This window comes from Leguminivora glycinivorella, chromosome 18 (assembly GCF_023078275.1).
Source record: "Leguminivora glycinivorella isolate SPB_JAAS2020 chromosome 18, LegGlyc_1.1, whole genome shotgun sequence".
NCBI lineage: Eukaryota > Metazoa > Arthropoda > Insecta > Lepidoptera > Tortricidae > Leguminivora > Leguminivora glycinivorella.
Window position 1 is genome coordinate 18652333 of NC_062988.1, and position 20005 is coordinate 18672337.

Below are 20005 nucleotides of genomic sequence, written 5' to 3' on the forward strand. Positions count from 1 at the left end.
AAATTTATATGACTATACAAGACATTCATATATATATAAAATTTTAAAACCGTAACAAATATTATTATATATCTCATCTATGATGGTTTTAACGTTTCGATTGTGGTTTGGGCTATAAATGCTAGCAACCAGGTCCTGTCATTGTAATCCACAATTTTGTTTTATTTATTTCATCCGCTTAATTGCTAATTGGCCCTTGTGAATCTTGTGATCCCATACTTCATTTTGTGACCAATCATAGATGTACAATTTAAATCAATCTAGTTGCCACGTTTTTCTAAGAACCTTAGAAAAACCGTGTGTTTATTAATAAATCACATTAGGTTTCCGATAGTCGTGCAGTCACCGTTCAATCAGGGCCGGTGAAGTGTAGCGTTCATTAATTGGCGAACGGAAGCGGAAACGAGACAACAGAGGCCCTTTAAGTGTATGCTATAATATCAGTTTCCGGTACTGACATGTTTTTACAGAGCAATTTTTGCGTGACCCTACTATTGTGGGGACTATTCGTATGTACACGACAGGTACCTCACTTTATAGGTTATTGTATGTATTTCATATCTTATGACGTCATTTAGTTCATACAACAGCCGCTAGCATTAATGTTGGTCATGTCCATAAGATTACACGGCCACTGTCGTTTAACTGGGAAGTTGTAGTGAAACGATGGTATGGTTGACGAAATATAAAGTGAGCTGGGGCCCATTTCTCGAAGCTACAAGTACAATTTACAAATGGTAGTCAATGTCTAATATGACAAGTTGGAAAGACTTCCGCTTGTAACTTGTAACTTTCGGTTTTGAGAAATGGGCGAACTTCTACGTTCAATCGAGTCAATATAGGTATATTTCCCATGGCTATTTCAAGGCTAATTCAGACTTTTCTGCATTGTAACTTTATGCATCTATAAATATCAAATACTGGCGTAACAATAGGTTCGACCATCTCTTTAATGAGTTTTACGTATGAGTCACTATATCCATATACTTACATTGTAATCTCTACATATTGAATACAGATGAACAATAAACTACGGCGTATTTTTAATAATCTTACGTTATACAGGGTGAAACATGGGTCGTAAACAGAAATATGTTTTTCTTACTGTCTAACTTTAGCTTAAACATGTGGACGATGAGGGGCAGAAATATGTACACATTGTTAGTTAATTATTTATTTTAAAAATGTTGTTAAATTACCGAGTCTCATGGTCACCCTAATTACAACAAACAAACAACAACAAATTAGACAAACATAATAATATGAGATAAACCTAGAAAAAGATACCAGGATACAGGCCATATCAGTTGTTTTTTTCAACTGCCTGCCTGAATTATATAAATAATAATAATAATAATAATAAGCCCGCGGGGGCAGCTTGTGGCGAGCTGACGGTGAGTGGCGACACCGCGGACCCCTATTCCAGAGGGCACTTCCATCTAGCCCTCGCCTCTGCGCTTGCCTTAACCGGCCGGCCAGAATGGATTCGCAAGAGCGGGACCTATGCTCCAGGTTGGAAGTGTAAAATGTCATAACGCCGGCGGCCTGCTGAACGGATCACCGGGATCTGGCTACCGCAGTCTCACCTCTCGACAACCTTTCAGCCACTCTTCAAGTGTTGCTCTGTTGTCGCACCATGCGTGCGGCCGTTTTGCAGGGCCCACTCAATGAGTTGGCGAGTCACCGCCTGTCTTTTACAATCTTGAGACTAGTTGTCATGGCAGGTGTCCGATAGTCTCCCCCCATAGACCATTATCCAGTCCATCCAACTTGCACAACAATAGCCTATGACCTTAGTTCCCATCGCAACACAAAAGTGCTGCACTGAAATAGTCTTTACACCTGGCGGGGACCATCTCCGGATGTATCATATTGTACGCTCGGGGATGGTATCCGCCAGGTGTATCCCTTGCCTTTAGATTAAAGTGTCTAAAAGGGCCTCTGTGCTGTTGGCTTCGGCCCCACACATGCCTCCCAAAAGTCCGGGACCCCATGGTCCCGAGATATGGTAAGACATACAAATAATAATAATAATTGCTACGTTAAACTGTCATAGACCTAGATAACATTCATCATCTCAGCAATTCCCGAAAAGTTTGTACATTTGGATCACGTCTCTGATTTTGATAAAAATTGGTAGGATGATAGAGTCCATGATGCTGAACATGATCCACTAGGTTTCCCAAAATGTCCCAAGCAGTTTGTATGAAACTTTCCTTTTTTGTTACCGAAAATGTATAGAAATCTGGTAACAAAAAAGGAAGGTTTCATACAAACTACCTGGGACATTTTGGGAAACCTAGTGGATCTTGCTCAGAATCATGGACTCTATCAGCCTACCAATTTTTATCAAAATCGGAGACGTGATCCAAATGTACAAACTTTTCGGGAATTACTCATCTAACCTCTTTGTATTGGCTGGTAAGAACCAAAAAAAAATATTTATTGACAATGGCAAATTCAAAAGTCATAACATAGCATAACATCAAGCAACGAATTTTTATTGAAAAGTAATAATTCTCGTTTACAATGCCGCCTGCGTATCCTTATACTTTTATTGAACGTTACGATATGATAAGATTTTACGCTCAAACTAATAGTACAGAGCAAACAAGACAAGCATTTAGCGAACGTTACCCAGAGTCACCAGTCCCGACACACAACCTGATTCGCAGTATGATTCATAATCTCCGGCAGTACGGACAGTTTACTGTTCCAGCGCACGCGCAGGCCAGAGGAGGGCAGATTATTCGTCCGGAATACTTGCACAGGCGGATACGGAACTTCTTTAATAGAAATCCACAAGCGAGTACTAGACAAGCTGCCAGACGCTTTCGTGTAAACCAGATGTACGTGTGGCGTTTGCTTAATGCGTCTGGCCAACACCCGTTTCATTTTCAGCCCGTACAGGATCTCGTGTTAGCAGATTACGCGAAAAGGGTAGAATTTTGTCGGTGGTTGTTGCAAAACCAAGATACAAACATCTTATGGACCGACGAAGCGACATTTACGAGGATCGGACTTTTCAACCAACACAATGAACATTGGTGGAGCGAACACAACCCACACGTTGTGCGAAAGAATGCGTATCAGGTGAGGTTCAGTGTGAATGTCTGGGCGGGTATCATCAATAATACAGTGATTGGCCCTCACTTTATTGAAGGGCGTCAGAATGGGGCGAACTATCTCCGTTTCCTATAGCAGGTACTCCCCGAATTGCTAGAAGGAGTGCCTGAGGAGGATTTAGTGAACTTACATTATCAGCAAGATGGAGCACCTGCTCATTTTCAACGTGACGTCCGTAATTACTTGGATAACGAATACCCTGAGCGCTGGATAGGCCGAAATGGACCCATATAATGGCCACCGCGTAGTCCTGACTTGACGCCTTTGGACTTTTACCTATGGGGTGAGATCAAGAGAAGGGTTTATGAACAGGTATCCGATACAGTGGCAGAGCTGCGTATTAAAATTATAGCCGCTTTTAATGAAGTAAAAGCCGACCAATTCGTGCTGAGGAGGGTCAAAGACAACCACCGAAGACGGGCACAGTTGTGTAATGAATTAGGAGGCGATCATTTTGAACAGTTATTAAAGTACGTGTAAAATTAGCGATCTTTTTTTTTTTTCAAAATAAAATATGATAACAACCAATGCCAAGTGTGTTTACATTAAGTGCATAATGTAGGTTCTTGGAATACACAGATGATCTTGTTTGAGAGTCTAAGTAGGTACTCGATTGATAAAATAAATCTACATAACAGTAATTTTAAGTACATGCACTTAAAGCTACAGTCTAGTCCCGGATAGGGTGACCATAAGGTTGGTGTTTTTCCTATTTTAAATGAATATCAAATAAGTTTTATTGTTTGCTTAAAGAGTTAATGCAATGAATTTGCCTTAAAACACTGCAATAGAAACAAAAATTACTGTTCACGACCCATGTTTCACCCTGTATAACTATGACATAATAATCCGTCAATCGCAGCGCAGATGATAATCATGATATTAATACGCTCAAGTTTTCTCATACTGATGTATAGAGGAAAATTATGGTTTTATTGTAGGTATTTGAAATAGTCAAGAGCATCATTTTTACTATGTACTGATAAAATAACCTAAAACCACAAAATTAAAATTTTAAAAAGACCCCCGTCATAGTGGGCCGATTTTCATGAAACATGGCTAAAAACACTCGACTAACTCAGCTTTCAAACAAAAAAAAACGAAATCTAAATCGGTTCATCCGTTCGGGAGCTACGATGCACAGACAGACACACACACAGACAGACAATAACGTCGTTTTGTCGGGGGTTAAAAACTAATAGATACTATACCTAACAGTATCGAGTCAGTTAGATTTAACTAGTCGCCGCGATACAAAAGAAGTTACGGCTCTCATTTTAATACGACATTAAAGAGGATGAAATTTGACATTCAAATGACATATGACGTCTATATGTATTTATGCCTGTTACTAGTTTTCGTTGCTATAATAGAATAAAAATTATAATACAATAAAATGAAAACGCAGAAGATTTGTATGAGAATGAACAAAGCCTCTGTTACCGAGGTACTAGAAGCGTTAGTTGAGATAATTTTGAGCTATTTAGCCGCTCTTATACTTATTAGCCTAAGACTGGGTTTTAAATTTGGGAATCTTTAAAACCCAGTTATTTTTTCTTAGGATCACAAGTTCTTTCGATCGTAATAGGAGAAAAAAGTCTCCCTAAAAATAAAAAGAGCATAAAAATATCCGAACCTGAATAAAGTATACTGTTTTTTTATTATAAAATAGCTAAAATAACCCTCCGATTTGCACATCAGACAAAAAACACTATCTAGTTTGTGTATGATGGAAACGGCCTTCAGTGCAACACCGATCTATTAATAATGACAGATCGGTTCAACGACCTTTGCAGTTATGACTACCGACCGGCCCGATTCGAACTAATAATCGACAAAAATTTAGATCGAACATTTTTAATACGGATATGTTTACATGTGATCCCGATATACGAGTATGTTGCGTTTTTCACACACACTACTTCCGATTCTACAATTTTTACATAACAGTTTAATGAACTTCATAGCGAGTTCATCTTTGAAACATTAAATGTGTACTCGTATTAATATAAATACCAAAACCAACAACAAGGTCAAACTTGTTTTATTTATGTTAGAATGCACTGTGTAGTAAAATAATCGCGTCTTTGGAATTTCGCCAAACACTTTGTGAAATAATATCGTGCGTTTTGGAAAACCAGAGTTGCAAATCGGTTGACGTTTTAAAAAAGTACATGGTGACACATAGGGACTAGGACCCCATGTCATGCATAGGTACATAAGTTCGCAGTTTGCAACCAGAAGACATTTTTTTTGTACATATGTCATGGTATGAATAGGCTCTCTAGCGCTACCCCGTTTTTCACGTACAATACTGAGGTACAATATCTTATCTATGGTTGTCGCTCGCCAGTGACATTGCACCTATGTGTGGCCTAGATTCTAATCGATTCTTAGGAATCAGTAAAGTCTATGATTGTAACATATCGATTGTTCTAGATGATGTCAATCGATTGTGATATGTGGAGCGTGTGAGTTCACAAAGCTTGTGGAGGTGAAGGCGGTGAACGGAGGTCAAGGCGCGTCGTGGCCACATGTCATATCCTTCCGACTTATGATCGCCTGGTACTTCCAGTCTGTTATATTCTAGAACATTCATAGATTTCATAATTGCGGCTTGGCGTAATTTGCGTAAATTTGGGAAGCATCGGAAAACTTGCACCAAATCAAGAAACTTTAATTTTGAAAACCCTTATATAAATATAATTCGTAATATAATCCAAAATATCTTTATGTGGAAAGAGCGTAGCCGTGTTTGCATAGAAAATCGGCCCTTTCGCCAAATGTTCACTGTAATTTTTTTTTAAAGAGCTCTCGTGACAAATATTATTTACTGTAAGTTTGAGGTTTCTATCTTTTTTATTTTCTGAGATATGATTTTTTTATTAATTTACATAATATCCATTTTTTTCAACATTGGCTAATGCGATTCACTTGAACTTTTGGGACAATAATATACATGTAATGACTCACATGTTCTAGCAATAATATTTAATAGTACCGAACTTCATACTAGAAAATGGAATAATAAAGGATACTACCCATACCGCAAACGAGCTACACAGTAAATAGGTGAATTTTAGTCGCAAACCTCTTTATTATTAACAATATTGGTACTGGAAGATTGCATTCATAAAGGTATTACGACTAAAATTCACCTATTTACTGTGTAGCTCGTTTGCGGTATGGGTAGTATCCTTTATTATTCCATTTTCTAGTATGAAGTACCTACTGGATTATTTTGAAAAAAATATATGTTGCAGGCCTTTATATAAGCAATTACTTGACAAAGAACTGTAGGTGTCGCTTTTCTAAAAAGCGAGAAAAAAATACTGAAGTTTTGTTTCCTACTTTAAGCCAAGATTTTTTCGGCACTATTAAATATTATTGCTAGAACATGTGAGTCATTACATGTATATTATTGTCCCAAAAGTTCAAGTGAATCGCATTAGCCAATGTTGAAAAAAATGGATATTATGTAAATTAATAAAAAAATCATATCTCATATGTCTGGAATTAAGTATAAGTATGTAACATTGACAATGTCAATCGGAAATTCTGCCGCGTTTCCGCATCCGTATTCTAAGAACACAATTGATATCAAAATAGATTTTACAAGATATCAGAACATTTGTTTAATACCACATCTGTTGCAAACAAGCATATTGCACGTAATTCCAGGCTACATGCTCGTTGAGCTTACCGTGGGACTCATTCAATCTGTGTAAGAATGTCCCATAATATTTATTTATTTATTATCGGATGTCAGACCTTCGGTGAAACTCGCCTGGCACTCATACTCACCATAATATAATCAAGATCTTTCATTGTTCCATTAACAATATCTTTTGCTAAAGAAATAATGTATAATTAATTAATAAACATGATCTTTTTACGTTTTTATTATTTGTCGTCGCATCCGATACGATCATGTCATCAACAGTTCCAATGACATAATCTGACAACAACAAACCATAAAAAAAATACAATGTTTATTGTTTATGGTGGTATTGACACAGAAAGCATTCATGTTATATATTTTGTATGCAACTTGTTTGCACCTCAGACCGATTTTTGGCGAAGTACCAGAGAAAAATCTGCGGGCGCCGCGAGCACTCGTAGGAAATGTCAGATCTAGAGAAACTTAAATCTGGATCAAATAATTCGAGGCAGTCGATATATTCAATATGATCAAAAGCAGCTACGGTGGTTCGACCAGATATAAAAGCGAGCGAACGCAGTCTTGACGGATGCCTGCGTGTGTGCTTTGCCAATCTTGCTATGCGAAGTTTAACCTAAGAATTGAGTATCCAAGTGTTTTCAGATTTCCCATTTACCGTGAAGTTCGTCTTGTGGGTCAATGTATGGTTAGGTTGTGTTTATTTATTTGCTGTGAAAAAAAAACGATTATAAATAGTATGTGAAATGATGTCTCCAGGTTCTAAAACCAGTTCTGAGGTAAGAAGAGAGTGTATAAGAAGTCTCTGAAGAAAATTTTGTAGACCTATGAAAGAAAGTCCCAGCATAAATTATATTTTTATATGTATATCTAACGGCTTGGGCAGCGTTTTCGATTCCAGCGTGATTTTTTCCGACTTGATTAAGAAATATAACTCAATTCATAATCGTAACAAATTATATACCTTAGCCTTCCTCAAGAATCACTCTATTGACAGGTAAAAACTGCATTAAAAGCCGTTCAGTAATTTTTCAGTTTATCGCGAATATACAAACAAACACAGACACAGAAAGGCGCGGTGGGGGACTTTATTTTATAAGGTGTAGTAAAGTAATTGATTCGGCAATGGTTTGTGTTGTGTATGAGTAAATAGGGTATTACAACTACACCGAGCTTACGTTGCACCGTGTTATCGGGCTATTGAAACATGCGTATCTAAACGTAAACGTTACGAGAAAATCATTTACACCTCTCCACGAGTATGACCTACTGTTGGAAAAACAATAAATACTGTTTATTTTATAATATGTTACATGAAATTTACTTACAATTTTGCCGTAACGCAAAATCAAGCGCTTATCGTTGGCTTTTATGGTTAATCATGATCAAATTGATCGAACAACTGAGATATTTTAAAGTAAAACTAGCAATTTGACCAACTTAATATTTTTGCTGATCCATAGCTCACGATAATTAGGTAGTTAATAGGTAGCAACAAAAAATCCTGAACTAAACTACACAGAAAACACCCATGACTTCGGGAGCAAATATCTATGTCCGTAACACAAACAAATGACCTCACCGGGATTCGAACCCCGGACCATTGTCTTCATCGGCAGAATGACTACCGAGTAGGCCAGCCAGCCTAGCCGAAACGACAATCGTTGACGCTAGGCGCCGAAACGCAGTCTGACTCTGTCTCGCCAATACAGAAGAGCGATAGAGATAGCCAGCTACGATAATATATTATCGTAAACATTTGTGCATTTGGTTACGAGTACGTTCCCTGACCGGTGGCTATATTATGAAATGGTTACGCCGTTTAAAGTATTGCAGTAATAATCAGCGAGTACGTGTCGTAATCAGGCCCTTATCGACTGATGAAGTTAAACACTAATTACATCACAGCCTTTCATTATGGCTCATTAACTAAAATACGAGATGCCTTTGTTTAGTGGACATTAGGAAACAATCCTTGGTAATTTAAATATAAATATTATGAAAGTAATTTTTAAAATGATTGTAAATTAAAACTAAAACTTTGAATATTTAATCATAACTTAGGAGTCGTTTTTCAATTAAGTTCAATTTATATTCTCGTAGAGCGTTTCAGGATTATCTGCATGCCAATAATGCTATGAGTAAAATTATTAGAATAATAACCTGCATCCTCTATTTTTTTTGTAACTCTCGTTCAGACATTTTACTAAACAATCCAGTATAACTTCTAGAACTCTTAGTAGAAACAAGAAACATGAAAGACACCGTCTCCGCCCAGCCCGCCATTCTGAAAATTTTCCTCACATTACAGCGCATCCGGCAATCAGACGTAAACAGTGTTTACCGCCCGCTCCGCTCAGCGCTTATATACCATTACTCAGCTTTACCGCCCGCGCCCGCTCGCCAGCGCGCTTAATTGCGGGCAACTCATTAAGAAAAACACATGAATGATGGCGAGTACAAGTTTATGACAGCATATAGGTAATTAATTCTTGAGCATTTGGTATGACGTATTTTTACAATAACTGAAAGCGGCCGGTACTCTCATCTGAATCTACGAATATTATCACTAAAGTTAAGCTTTCAACTTCAGCAAGATTCTTCAGTTTTTTACCGCTATCGACTGCACCAATGTCAGTTATGAGGGAAACTCAGTTTGGGTTGGTTTACGTTAAGCAATAGCTAGCGAATATGTCAGTAGGTTTACTATTTTTATGTTTAAAAAATACTATTATGAAGGACGATATATACCGGGACTGACTAAGCCTATACAAAAAAGTGTACCCCTGAAATGTATGAGATGAGCCTTATAGGCATAAAACTATGTGGCGCTGTTTCGCAGGTTGGAAGTGGCAAAAATCATAGTCAGGGACCAAACGACCTCTTTTACAAAAAGTCGTCGACATCTCTTCTAAATACCTAAAACAGGTATAGATGTGTTCCTCGTTATCTCCAGATTACGAATTGACCTGTTTTAGTTTATGGAGGGGGGGACGGGTTGAGAAAAAGGGGGGAGAAATATGGCGGCCGACCATCATAGATATTTATTCACATCTCGAGTCCTATGGCACCAATCTGTTCGTGCAGGGTGTCCTTTGAAAGCTTATTAAACCTACTTTAATTGTTTTTAAATAACTATACTCATAAAAGTAACCGTTTACGAAATATTTGAAAATATGTGTTTTTTTATCGCGCATGATTTGCACAAGTACTAGAAAAAATGCGTCTAACTCAATAAACAATAACTTTACCGCAATTGATGTTATTATAAAATTTTTGCGTCTATTCATGCTCTTTCTAAAAATATAAGTTTCATTGGTATATGATAATATATAACCATGTAATTACGAATTTGGTTTAGCAGGAGTCACTCTGCCCGGTCGCAGAAATGGGCGCTGACCGTAGTAAAGTATTCAATATTTTTGAGGTCCTATTTTACGGATCCATATGCGAGAGGTATCGTTTCAAAGCTAATTAAACCTACTATATTTTTTTATAAATAACTATAATCATAAAGGTAGCTGTTTAGAAAATATTTGAAAATATGTGTTTTATAGACCATGAGTCGCACAAGTACCTACTGGTAAAAAATGCTTCTTAATCAATAAACAACAACTTTTCCGGAATTGATGTTAGTATAAGATTTACGCGAAATTTCGTGCGCTTTCTAATAACATAAGTTTTATTGGTGTATGATATTATATAACCAAGTAATTACAAATATGGTTAAGTAGGGGCCACAGCGCCCGGCCACGTATGGATGCTGACCGTCGCCAAATTTTCTATATTTTTCAGATCCTATTTTATTTAACAGGAATCTTTTGAAAGCATATTATGCGTACTATCATTAGTTCTCAATAATTTTAGTTGTAACTGTACTGTAGTAGCTAACAAAATATTTGAAAATATGCATTGGAACCGATGTGAGTAAAACATGCTTCTAGCTCAATGAATTATATTTTTTCCGCAATTGATATAATAACAAAATAAACGGCGAAATGTATGACCTTTTCAAATAATAAGTTTTGTCAGTATTGCATAAACAATTAATGTTAATTTATCCATCATACTCACTGCGCACCGTCATATACATGGATGACCATTTTCGTTGCCGTTTTCATAATTTTTAAGATTGTATCTTGGTGCATGACCAATAAACAATAACTTTACCGCAAATAATGTTATGATAAGATTTACTGGACATTTCATATGCTTTCTAAAAATATAAGTTTTATTGATGTATGATATTATACAACCAAGTAATTACGAATTTGGTTTAGCAGGTGTCACTGCACCCCCGTGACGTAAATAGGTGCTAACCGTCGCCTAATTTTATGTATTTCTCAGATCCTATTTTAGCGATCAATTTGTGAGAAGTATCATTTGAAAGCATATTATGCGTACTATCGTTACTTTTTAATAATTTTAGTCGTAATTGTAGAAGTTTACAAAATATTTGACAATTTGTGTATTTTTACTGTATATGAATAGCATTCGCACTGATACGAGTGAAACATGCTTCTAGCTCAATAAATTATATTTTTCCGCAATTGATATAATAACGAAATGAACCGCAAAATGTATGGCCTTTACAAAAAATGAGTTTTGTTAGTTTTGCTTAAACAATTAATGTTAATTTGTCCACCATACCCACTGCGCACGGTCAATCGTCATATAAACGAATGTCCACCGCCGTTGCCTTAATTTTTTCATCATTTTACAGATTTTATTTTACTGATCAATTAAGTATATAAGTAAATTCAATACGTGATAGATTATATTTATTATGAATATACGATTAGTGAAATAAAATCTGAAAAATCATGAAAAAAGGCAACGACGGTGAACATTCATTTATATGATGGTGCGCAGTAGGTGAGCTGAACAAATTCAAATTAATTGTTTATGCAATACAAACCAAACTTATTTTTTGTGTAAGTCATACATTTTCCGTTTATTTTGTTATTATTTCAATTGCGGAAAACTATAATTTATTGAGCTAGAAGCGTGTCTTATCAATGCCAATGCTATTCATGCACAGTAAAATACACATATTATTAATCAAATATTTTGTAAACTTCTACAGTTTCGACTTGAGATATTAGAAATAAAGATAGTACGCATAATATGCTTTCAAATGATACCTCTCACAAATTTATCAGTAAAATAGGATCTGAGTAACGTAGAAAATTTGGCGACGGTCAGTCAGCACCCAATATCGTGACAGGGCGCAGTGACCCCTGCTAAACCAAATTCGTAATTACTTGGTCATATATTATCATACACCAATAAAACTTATATTTTTAGAAAGCGCATGAAATTTCGCGTAAATTTTATAATAACATTAATTGCGGTAAAGTTATGGTTTATTAAGTTAGAAGCATTTTTTATCTGTATATGTGCAACTCGTGCTCGAAAAAAAAACTCATGTTTTCAAATATTTTGTAAACAGCTACCTTTATAACTATAGTTATTCAAAAGTAATTATAGTAGGTTTAATTTGCTTTCAAATGATACCTCTTACATATGGATCCGTAAAATAAGAACTTAAAAATATTGAATACTTTACTACGGTCAGCGCTCATTTTTATGCGACCGGCGGAGTGACCACTAGGAAACCAAATTCGTAATTTAATGGTTATATTATCACTTACCAATAAAACTTATATTTTTAGAAAGCTCATGAATAGTCGCGTAAATTTTACAATAACATCAATTGCGGTAACGGTATTGTTTATTGACATATAAGCATTTTTTACCAGTACTTGTGCGATTCATGCTCGATAAAAAACACATATTTTCAAATATTATGTAAACAGCTACCTTTAATACTATAGTTATGTATAAACAATTATAGTAGGTTTAATTATCTTTCAAACGATACCTCTCACATATGGATCCGTAAAATAAGACCTCAAAAATATTGAATACTTTACTACGGTCAGCGCCCGTTTATGCGACCTGGAGGATAACCCCTGTCAAACAATATTCTTAATTACATGGTTATATATTATCATATACCAATGAAACTTATATTTTTAGAAAGAGCATGAATAGACGCGAAAATTTTATAATAACATCAATTGCGGTAAAGTTATTGTTTATTGAGTTAGACGCATTTTTTACTAGTACTTGTGCAATTCATGCGCAATAAAAAAACACATATTTTCAAATATTTACTAAACGGTTACTTTTATGAGCATAGTTATTTGAAAACAATTAAAGTAGGTTTAATAAGCTTTCAAATGACACCTCGCACGAACAGATTGGTGCCATAGGACTCGAGATGTGAATAAATATCTATGATGGTCGGTCGCCATCTTTCCCCCCTTTTTCTCGACCCGTCCCCCCTCCTTAAACTAAAACAGGTCAATTCGTAATCTGGAGAGAACGATTTGGTATGACATATTTTTACAATAACTGAAAGCGGCCGGTACTCTCATCTGAATCTACGAATATTATCACTAAAGTTAAGCTTTCAACTTCAGCAAGATTCTTCAGTTTTTTACCGCTATCGACTGCACCAATGTCAGTTATGAGGGAAACTCAGTTTGGGTTGGTTTACGTTAAGCAATAGCTAGCGAATATGTCAGTAGGTTTACTATTTTTATGTTTAAAAAATACTATTATGAAGGACGATATATACCGGGACTGACTAAGCCTATACAAAAAAGTGTACCCCTGAAATGTATGAGATGAGCCTTATAGGCATAAAACTATGTGGCGCTGTTTCGCAGTTTGGAAGTGCCAAAAATCATATTTTTGCGAGTTTTTAGTTTTTATAAGAACAAATGACAATATTTCTTAACTTTAATATCATGATATTACGTCAATACACATAAAAAAAAACCGGCCAAGAGCGTGTCGGGCCACGCTCAGTGTAGGGTTCCGTAGTTTTCCGTATTTTTCTAAACTACTTAACCTATCAAGTTCAAAACAATTTTCCTAGAAAGTTTTTATAAAGTTCTACTTTTGTGATTTTTTTCATATTTTTTAAACATATGGTTCAAAAGTTAGAGGGGGGGGACGCACTTTTTTTTCCTTTAGGAGCGATTATTTCCGAAAATATTAATATTATCAAAAAACGATCTTAGTAAACCCTTATTCATTTTTAAATACCTATCCAACAATATACTCGCATCACACGTTGGGGTTGGAATGAAAAAAAAATCTGCCCCCACTTTACATGTAGGGGGGGTACCCTAATAAAACATTTTTTTCTATTTTTTATTTTTGCACTTTGTTGGCGTGATTCATATACATATTGGTACCAAATTTCAGCTTTCTAGTGCTTACGGTTACTGAGATTATCCGCGGACGGACGGACGGACAGACAGACATGGCGAAACTATAAGGGTTCCTAGTTGACTACGGAACCCTAAAAATGTAGGCATCACCAGTGTAGTTATGATAGTATTTATGGCAGATGACAGTTTTTGTTTTTATTTCCAAAAAAACGAAAGTAAACTTCTCCGTAAAAATTCTTCATCAAGTACTAGGGCCGCATAAACGCCAGGAGTGAACGCAACTCGACGACTCAGCATGATTTGCTGACGGGTTGTCAGCGCGGTCATTACACACGTTGTCGCCACGTGCCGCCATTTTCCCATTGTCACCGCTGCCCATGCGAAGAAATGCTAATATAAGTAGTACATTACGATACAAGTGCGTAAAAAAGGAAGTTCGAAACGAGTGGCGATAAATTAAAACACGACCGAAGGGAGTGTTTTAAATCGACACGAGTTACGAATTCCTTTTCGCACGTGTATCGTACGACGTTTTTCAGTACAGATGGCCATCCGAAGTTTCGACCTGACTTATAATGAACCACTTCTCGCACTAGTGTGTAAAAAAAACACCATCTGTACTGAAAAAGTTGTATTTTTATGGAAAAATTGTTGTTTACTATTTGTTATTGCGCGCAACTGTCGTATTATCTCATACTTTATGAAAACACGATAGGCACTAAATATAAATTCGATAATAGTTGTTCGTTGTATTAGAGATTATGTAATAATGGGCATTTACAGTATGGTAGTGGCTGTTAATATTAAAACATCAGAGCGCACTTACTTTTCTTTACATCTAAAGCTACAGTCTGACCAAAAAGAGTAGGAATTAAACATCGTATTGTTGTCCCGTTTTCTCACACATATTGATTTGAAAGGGATGACACTACAATGTTGCCACTTTTTAGTTTCTACTCTTTTTGGTCAGACTGTAGCCAACTTCGACTATAAGAACATTATGAATTTAAACATTATCCTTGTTTCTTTTTATTTCGGATTTTTTTCTATTACCTAATTTGACTACAAATAATTACCGTACAAATTTAGTGCGAAAAGCTTTTCCTTCGCATTTTACCGGAATCGTACGAACGTGTCATGCTATTTTAGTCTCAATAAAAGACTACTGACACTGTCTAAACACTCAGATATAAATCTATTCATACTACATTTTGTACATAGATATTATTCTTTCTTTTTCGTACAAATACGAATAGTAATAGTTTTCGAGGAGGTAGGGCATAGCGAATGATATTCCGCTTTGTGTGGTAGGGCACAGCACAGCGGATATCGTCTCGCTCGAATCTAGAGCAGAGCCCAACAGGGGTAGTACCTCCGCCTTACAGAAGACCGCAGCCAAATAGCACTAGACCCTACTCATAGTGTTGTGTTCCTGCCGGTGAGTAAGGCTGCCAGAGCTCAACGAGGGTGCGGTGTGCTGATGTCGGGAGGACTTACGGAACTAACTTGTTCCGTCTATTGTCCTTTGAGTCGTCGGCAACCCGAACCCTCCTTAGAACTTGTACATTCCTTTTTGCTGTGTACTTAACACAGCAAAAGGGAGTGTACAAGTTTCTAATAGGGTGGCAACGCGCTTGTGACACTGTTTGAGTTGCAGGCGTCCATAGGTTACGGTGACCGCTTTACATCAGGCGGGCCGTATGCTTGTTTGCCACCGACGTAGTATAAAAAAAAAAAGTATCTCGTACTGGCCATCGGCATGTGTTTTCGCGCGTCATACGCGTACTTTCGCGCTCACGTTTCAAGTGGGCGGGCGGCTTGTAAAAATAGACAGCAGAAACCGAAATGATTCTGTTTTCAAATATTCGGTACGCTAATGTTCGATCAGTCCCCACTATCCCCACGTGGCTACAGTACCGTCGCCCAAACAAATGGTTGAAGTAAGTCAAATATTCATATGTATTCTTTTCCAAGATATTCTTTTCAAAAGATAATATATGCGTTTCCAAGTCTAACAGCTCTGGAAACCGCCAAATAAAACTAACAACGAGTCAGTGCGTTTTCACATTATCCGATCCGATATAGGATTTTTGCCTTCCTACATCCGATATCGGATCTAATAATGTGAAAACGCTCTGGGTCCAGTGTTATTCGGCTGCGGGTTTGCAAGCTGGAGGTGCTTCCCCAGTTCCGCATGAAATGGTGGTAATATTGATATGTATACCAGCAGCGGCTGGTCCATACAAGCCGATTCCCACAGGCTTGCCTAAAATTGATCACTAGTAAAGTACCTTAATATTAAGGTAAGTTAATTTTTGCTCAGTGTTGCCTAGCAAAAATTTTCACCAGCCGCCACTGATGTATACAATATTGATTAGCGAGACATGTACTTTTAGATTATAACAAACAATTAGCCATACGTGTCGGTCTCTCGACTCATCTATAGTCAGCCAAGCGTGTAAAGTGAGCAAAATATTTGGTTACAAGCGGTCTCTACGGCTACGAAACTCTACGCCGCTACGAGTGTACACAAACGAGCTTACTTGAGTTTAACAAAACAAGCCGGTAGCCACGATGGTTTATTATTCATTGTTATAATGATAAGATTAAAGATTACTAGCTTGGGTATCAGGTTACACAATTTAATTTATTGTTGTATAAATATAGTTAGGTTAGTTATGCGCTTTAAACCCGTTCTGTTTTGTGTATCTCTTTTAAGTAAATATTTCTCAATTTTTATAAATTGTCGAATATGTGTAGTTTATTGTAGCGTCCCGTCCCATTTATCGCTTACCACAAAGACGAGATTTGCTTATATCTTTATATGAACAAACTGACAACACGGCAACTTCTTATAGCAATCGACAAACTGGGACGTTTTACTAAACGCACTCACATGTACTGTAGGTTAGTTAGTAAGTTGTTTTTATGCGATTAGAGGTAAACAAGCAGACAGGTAGCATGGCGGTAAACGGTCACTGTCGCCCATGGACACCCGAAACATCAGAAAAGTTGGAGGTGTGTTCTCGGCCTTTAAGATAGGTATACGCTCTTTTATTAGAGGTTTGAAGAATCTGAAGGTCGTATCGGTCCGGAAATACCGCAGGCGACAGTTTTCATTCCACAGTTTTGCCTTGTTTGGCAAGCTTCGCATAGGGTTTGACTTCGATGTATCGGTCGAGTCCTAATAATCGGTATTAAGCTGAGTAATCGATATTTAGGTGCTAATAGAAAAAAAAAACGTTGCTAGGTTAAATCGTCGAATTCGCGGATGGTATTTTTACTATATATTTTTTTAATAAATTGTAACGATATAGGATTTCAATTCGCCTACTGTAATTGGTATTTAGGCGCAAATATACATAAAAACCGTTGCTAGAATAATTTTGTCGTATTCGCGGATGATATTTTGACTATATTTTTTTTTTATAAATTGTAACGATAAAGGATTGCAATTGTACTGAAATTGGTATTTAGGCGCAAATACATATAAACCGTTTCTAGTATAATTTGTCGTAATTCGCGGATGTTCTGCAATTTGCCTCTCGTTAGCTACAATTACCGTTTGTCGATGTGCGCGAACTGTGAACGCGACAATTGTCACTAGTTTTGATGATATGATATGAGTATGAGTAGTATGAGTATGAGTATGATAAACTATTTGTTTGGTTTCTTCACCTTTCAATGTCAATGTCAGTGGTAGAACTTTTTGGGGTTTGTGCTAGTCATGTTTTCGGAGGTCAAGTTCGACGGTCAATGTTATAATGATTTTCATGTTAGGCTAGTCACGTAAACATAAGAGAGTACTTCTATGGGTGTTTGGAATTTATTTACAATCAAACCAATCTTATTCAGATAGGTAATTTTGACATTGACTTATGTGCCACCATTTTCATTATTTCTTATTAAATTATACATCTATATTATGCAGCAGTTTGCAACTTTGGCTCAACTACGTAAAACCAACAATAATTAAATATCGTTTCCTTGTATTTAGGTACGTAAAAAATCATGAAATAATCAACAATATTAACCAGGCAACCATGACGTTCCAGGTACTGGCAGCACTGGCAGCGCAGTCCATCAACATATCGGTGGGGTTCTGCCAAGGCTTCTCTGCGGTCTTGCTGCCTCAGTACACGCATGAGCACCCCAACATCACGTACGAGCAGAGTTCATGGATTGGTGAGTCTATTTCTACTAGAACAGTACCGCAAAATGTCTTGCCTCTTGCTTGATCGCAGTAGAAAGTTTTGGCATCTTAATTCTCCAAATTGTCTGGCTCTAATCGGAAAAAACCGCCGCACCGAGGAACTGCACGATTTTCTAAATTCTCTCCCGTACAATTTCGAGAGAAAACATTTGCCATTTTATCGATTTATACTAGAAATGTTATCATGTGCGATTGTGTTGAAGAACCGAGGTTTCTTTAAAACGTAACAATTGTTATAAAACCAGTGAAATTTATTCTCACTGCGGTGGATCAATCATATTTAGTAACGATTTATGTGAATATGTAGGTAATAATATAGGAAGACTCAAATTAAACAAAATAGTTTTTTACAACTTCGCACAAACCAAAAAAACAGTGAATGAACTCATTTGCCTCGGCTCGCTAGGTTTATTTCTGCCTGCGCGCCGTGCCAAATTCCCCCGAGTACATCAAATAAACACAACAACATGCTGTTCCCATACATCGCGTGTGAAATAGATATGAGCGTGTTTTGTACAAATATCGTACCAATGATCGCATTGTATTCGCTACCCTATTAATAACTCACTTGGTTTTATTTAACCGCGGAAAGTTTTCACGGTCGACCCATACGATATAGACAATTAGACATAAACTTTTTTTCACTTATCGCCATGAAAACATTTGTCGAGAGAAAATGGTCGAAACTGGCGAGTGATAAAAGACATCGCGCCAGATTATACCTAATCAATGACATGCATCTAGCACTATATCTGTTTATTTAAATAAAACACTTTAAAGATAGAGGCACTAGATCAACGTAATCTTAATCTCCTAAAGTACTTTTTCATTGTTGGGAAATTTAGAGTGGAAAAGTGAATTTATCTGCAAGTAGTGTGCAAACATTTGCCAGTGTGCAAACCTCATGATGGCTATGACGATTTTTAATAAAATTCCTCAAAATATATTAAGCGAGAGAAAATACAATATTTTTGCAAACTAAAGTCCTATCTACTGAATTTGTGCCCATTTGTTCTGACGCCAAACTTAGCCATGTTGTTTTTGTTTTGTTGTACTATTTATAATATATGATAATGATGTTTGTACCTACAATCTGTAAACACCTCTGTAAAATACCATGGTTGCATTGAATAAATGAATGAATGAATGAATGAATGAAACACTGCAAACTGATAGCGTTGTTTACCAGCTAAAGTATTTGTTCTGCGCTGCCCTGATAATGAGGGAGCTTTAGTGTCAGTCACGTATTCGGGATATAAAAATATGGAACAAATGTTGACATAATAGCTTGTAAAGCTAACCATCGGCGATATAGTAGCATGCTCATTATCATAACCTTCTTTTAAATCAGTGGTGGCCAATCTTTTTGCATTTGCGGCCAAAATATGAACGATATTTAGGAGCGGTCCAAGATTAACACCAATAATGGACTTTTAGTACCTAAAGTGCTCACCATATCACACACTATTTTGAAGAACTGGATACAATCATTTCGCGGGACTAAGGTAGCAAACAAGACACGGTCCGCCGGATGGTCAGCAGATACTAATATTCCACGCCCGGTCATTGTTACCATGTCTCTCCCATTAACATGCCCAATAGGGCTTAGGTAAACCTTGGGGTTGGAAGGTCAGATGGCAGTCGCTTCTGTAAAAAGTAGTGTCTACAAATTGTGGGATTAGTTGCTAAACGCGGACCCCAGGCTCTCATGAGCCGTGGCAAAATGCCAGGATAAGGAGA

At 36.8% G+C, this 20005-nt stretch overlaps 2 protein-coding genes across 2 annotated transcripts in view; one reads left to right on the top strand and one right to left on the bottom strand.

The window, feature by feature from the left end:
* The window catches only part of LOC125235751 (neurobeachin-like), a 462438-nt gene that overhangs the window by 95188 nt on the left and 347245 nt on the right, over positions 1–20005 (bottom strand).
* LOC125235752 (facilitated trehalose transporter Tret1-2 homolog) overlaps positions 1–20005 on the top strand; it is a 70329-nt gene that overhangs the window by 46379 nt on the left and 3945 nt on the right. The window contains 1 exon segment of the mRNA XM_048142336.1: positions 18108–18237. Within this exon segment, the coding sequence (XP_047998293.1) occupies positions 18108–18237 (130 nt within the window).